The sequence below is a fragment of the Mandrillus leucophaeus genome, unplaced genomic scaffold (assembly GCF_000951045.1).
Source record: "Mandrillus leucophaeus isolate KB7577 unplaced genomic scaffold, Mleu.le_1.0 Scaffold270, whole genome shotgun sequence".
Taxonomy (NCBI): Eukaryota; Metazoa; Chordata; class Mammalia; order Primates; family Cercopithecidae; genus Mandrillus; species Mandrillus leucophaeus.
Window position 1 is genome coordinate 282,830 of NW_012102810.1, and position 4,603 is coordinate 287,432.

The following is a 4,603-nucleotide window of genomic DNA, read 5'->3' on the forward strand; positions in this document are numbered from 1 at the left end:
TTTTGAGACAGAGTCTTGCTCTGTCACCCAGGCTGGAGTGCAGCAGCGGAATCTTGGCTCACTGCAATCTCTGCCTCCTGGGTTCAAGCTACTCTCCTGCCTCAACCTCCCAAGTAGCTGGGACTACAGGCACGTGCCACTACGCCTGGCTAATTTTTTTTGTACCTTTAGTAGAGACGGGATTTTATAATGTTGGCCACACTGGTCTCTATCTCCTGACCTTGTGATCTGCCTGCCTCGGCCTCCCAAAGAGCTGGGATTACAGGCGTGAGCCACCGCGCCTGGCCGAGGGGAAGTTTTTTTAAATTCTGAGGTTCCGGTCAGAGGTCAGCCCTAGAAAAAGTGGAGGGCTATGACTCAGTCCATGCTCAGGAGTCAGCAGAGCCAAGTGGACTTTCTCCCGGCTGCTCTCACAGACTCCAGGACTGGCCTCTCCTTCTGGGTGGGGCTGACTCATGCCCCAGTCTAGCAATTCCTCCTTGTGGAACAGACTCGGGGGGAAATGTCATAGGAGAGGCCCCCATTCCCAGTAGGACTCTGACAGGAGTACTGACAAACACCCACTCCCACAGGCCCAGCCCTGACAACAACCCCTTCCCAGGAAGGAGGGGGGAAGAGTCTCCACCACTTACCAGGATCAAACCTCACCACCAGGAGACAGAGGATCAAGGCAGCCAGGAGGCTCTTTTTGAAGGGCAGAGAAAAGAAGTGGCTCACCGCAGAGTCCCAAAGCTGGCGAACCAACATCGGTAGTGACAGGAACTTGTGGGAGATAGAGCCTGGCCAGGGAGACAGAGCACAGCTTCAGGGGAGTCACGGGAATCAGCTTCCCTGACCCCACCCTCTGCGCTTGCTTCTAAGAGCTGAGCAGGCTGGGCGCGGTGGCTCACGCCTGTAATCCCAGCACTCTAGGAGGCGAGACCGAGGCGGGCGGATCAGCAGAGGTCAGGAGTTCAAGACCAGCCTAGCTAACATGGTGAAACCCCGTTTCTACTAAAAATTCAAAAAATTAGCCGGGCATGGCCACGTGCGCCTGTAGTCCCAGCTACTTGGGAGGCTGAGGCACAAGAATCACTTGAACCTGGGAGGTGGAGGCTGCAGTAAGCAGTAAGATCGTGCCATTGCACTCCAACTTGGGCAACAAGAGTGAAACTTGTCTCAAAAAAAAAGGCCAGCGTGGTGGCTCACGCCAGTAATCCCAGCACTTTTGGGAAGCCAAGGCGGGTGGGTCACGAGGTCAGATCATGAGCTCAGGAGATCGAGACCATCCTGGCTAACACAGTGAAACCCAGTCTACTAAAAATACAAAAAATTAGCCAGGCGCAGTGGCGGGCACCTGTAGTCCCAGCTACTCGGGAAGCTGAGGCAGGAGAAGCACTTAAACTGGGAGGCAGAGGTTGCAGTGAGCACAGTGAGCCGAGATCGCGCTACTGCACTCCAGCCTGGGCGACACAACGAGACTCCCATCTCAAAAACAAAAACAAAAAAAGCTGAGCACAAGGGTACTAAGTATTGGCTAAAGCCTTCGTACCTTAACTGCAGATACTCTTGCAACTCTCATGAATATAAATTATTTTTCTCATGTTTATTACTTATTTTGACTATATATTATTTACCATATTGAATGAGTCTTTGTAAAAGTTTTTTAAAACCTTTCAGAACGGCTGGGTGTGATGGCTCAGTGCCTGTAATCCCAGCACTTTGGGAGGCTGAGACGGCCAGATCACGAGGTCAGGAAATCGAGACCATCCTGGCTAACACAGTGAAACCCCGTCTCTACTAAAAATACAAAAAATTAGCCGGGGCTGGACACAGTGGCTCATGGCTGTAATTCCAGCACTTTGGGAGGCTGAGGCGGGTGGATCACGAGATCAGGGGATCAAGACCATCCTGGCTAATGTGGTGAAACCCCGTCTCTACTAAAAATACAAAAATTTAGCCAGGCGTGGTGGCGGGTGCCTGTAGTCCCAGCTACTCAGGAGGCTGAGGCAGGAGAATGGCATGAACCCAGGAGGCAAAACGTGCAGTGAGTGGAGATTGCGCCACTGCACTCCAGCCTGGGCGACAGAGCGAGACTCTGTCTCAAAAAAAAAAAAAAAAAAAAAAAAGAGATGGTGACTTTCTGTCCATGAAAGTATTCACAGCTGGACAAGATCATTACTCAAGGAAAAGGGTGGAAAAGATTCAGGGACCAGGGAAAGGGTCTGCAAATTAGTTTCTTATATTCCTTTGGCTATCCCAGCAGATCTCAGCTGCGTCTGTATTGGGGCCAGCATTTAAAGGAGGAAGGACATCCCACCCAGACCAGTATGGTGGATACAAGAGACCTCGTCAGAGGACTCCAGCGGAAAAATGACTTTCAAAAGACAAGTCAGGGTCCCAAGACCCAGCAACACCTTCCCATGTGGAGATTCTCCTTCCACTGCCAACTTCAGAGGGTCTGGGCTTCACTTTGTTAAGCAACTCTATTCTGTGATTCAAGAGTTATTTATACAAAGAACTGCTCCTAAGCTCCCAGGAGTTTCACGATGGACCCTGAGGTACAGTGCAAGGCCACAAGTCCACTTTACAGAGGCCACAAAGGGATCATGTCCTACCTTCCTCGTTTGGCTTCTGGGCCTCCTCAGAGCCTGAGTGTTCCTGTTGCTGCTGCTGCCTCGCTGTATGAATGGCCTGAAGTACATCCAGTCGCCGCTCCTCACCGAAAGCTGCAGAGCCCACCACTAGCTCCTCAGCCTCCGACAAGCAGCCCAGAGGCAGCAGCACCCGCTGCACGTGAAATTCTGCCAGGGCTCCATATTCTGGAAGGTCTTGGTTGGCTGGGTCTTGGAGCCAGGCACCCACCACATCCAGCACAGCTCTAGGCTCTTGCATTTTGCTGTATAAAAGAATGCTGCAGTCCCCAAAAAACCCGATCCCAACAAAATTAGAGTCAGTGCTCGATGATTGGTTCATTTCTCATGACCACTATGCTTCTCCTATCCAACCCCTCCTCACTGTGCCCTCCAGCCCTTTCCGATGCAATGTGGATGCTAATGGGAATTTGCCATGACACACCCATCACTAACAGCATACTCAATGGGAAGCTGAAAGCCTTGCCTCTAAGATCAGGAGCAAGACAAAGATGGCTACTTTGACCGTTTTTTATTCAACAGAGTACTGGAGGTAACAGCCAGAGCAATCAGGCAACAGAAAGAAATAAAAGGTATCCAAATCGGAAAGGAGGAAGTAAAATTATCCCTGTCTGCAGATAATAAGATCTTATATACGGAAAACCCTAAAGACTCCACCAAAAGAGAGAACTAATAAACGGACTCAGTAAAGTTGTGGGATACAAAAATCAATGTACAATAAAACAGCATTTATATACCACTGGAAAAGAGACCAAGAAAACAATTCCATTTACAACAGCTACCAAAAAAAAATACCTAGGAATAAATTAAACCAAGGTGGTAAAAGATCTCTACACTGAAGACTATAAAGCCTGATGAAAGAAGTTGAAGGGGACACAAAAAAATGGAACGATATCCTGTGTCCATTCACAAATTGGAAGAATATTATTAAAATACCCAAAGCCATCTACAGATTTAATGCAATCTCTATCAAAACACCAACGGCATTCTTCACAGAAATAGAAAAAACAATCCTGGCCAGGCGCGGTGGCTCACACCTGTAATCCCAGCACTTTGGGAGGCCGAGGCAGGCGGATCATGGGGTCAAGAGATCGAGACCATTGTGGCTAACACAGTGAAACCCCATCTCTACTAAAAATACAAAAAAATTAGCCAGGCGTGGTGACGGGCACCTGTAGTCCCAGCTACTTGGGAGGCTGAGGCAGGAGAAAGGTGTGAACCTGGGAGGCAGAACTTGCAGTGAACTGAGATCACGCCACTGCAGTCCAGCCTGAGCGACACAGCAAGACTCTGTCTCACAAAAAAAAAAAAAGAGAAAGAAACAAAAATCCTGAAATTCATATGGAACCACAAAAGACCCCAAATGGCTAAAGCAGTTGTGGGCAAAAAGAACAAAGCTGGAGGTATCATATTACCTGACTTCAAACTATACTACACAAAGCTATAATAGTAACCACAACAGAATGGTTCTGCTTTCATGGTATGGCATAAAAACAGACAAAATAGAACAGAACAGAGAGCCCAGAAATAAATTCATGCACCTACAGCCAAGTGATTTGCAACAAAGGTGCCAAGAACACACACAGGGGAAAAGACAGTCTCTTCAATAAATGGTGCTGGGAAAATCAGATATCCTTACGCAGGAGACCAGACCCCTACCTTTCCCCACACACCAAAATTAACTCAAAATGGATTCAAGACTGAAGTGTAAAATCCGAAACTATGAAACTGCTAGAAGAAAGCAAAGGAGAAATGCCTCACAACCCTGGCCTGAGCAAGGGTTTTTTTAAAGTAAGACCTTCAAAGCACTGGTAAGAAAAGCAAAAATGGACAAAAAACTAAAAACTTCTGCATAGCAAAGGAAGCAATTCAGAGTGAAGAAACAACCTACAGAATGGGAGAAAATATTTGCAAACTATCCATCTGACAAAGAGTTAATATCCAGAATATATCAGGAACTTAACAGCAGG

At 47.9% G+C, this 4,603-nt stretch overlaps 1 protein-coding gene across 1 annotated transcript in view; it reads right to left on the reverse strand.

The window, feature by feature from the left end:
* TUBA8 (tubulin, alpha 8) overlaps positions 1–4,603 on the reverse strand; it is an 82,031-nt gene that overhangs the window by 68,464 nt on the left and 8,964 nt on the right. The window contains exon 2 of the mRNA XM_011984615.1: positions 2,598–2,893. Within this exon, the coding sequence (XP_011840005.1) occupies positions 2,598–2,684 (87 nt within the window). The 5' untranslated portion in view covers positions 2,685–2,893. The remainder of the gene's footprint in view (positions 1–2,597; positions 2,894–4,603) is intronic.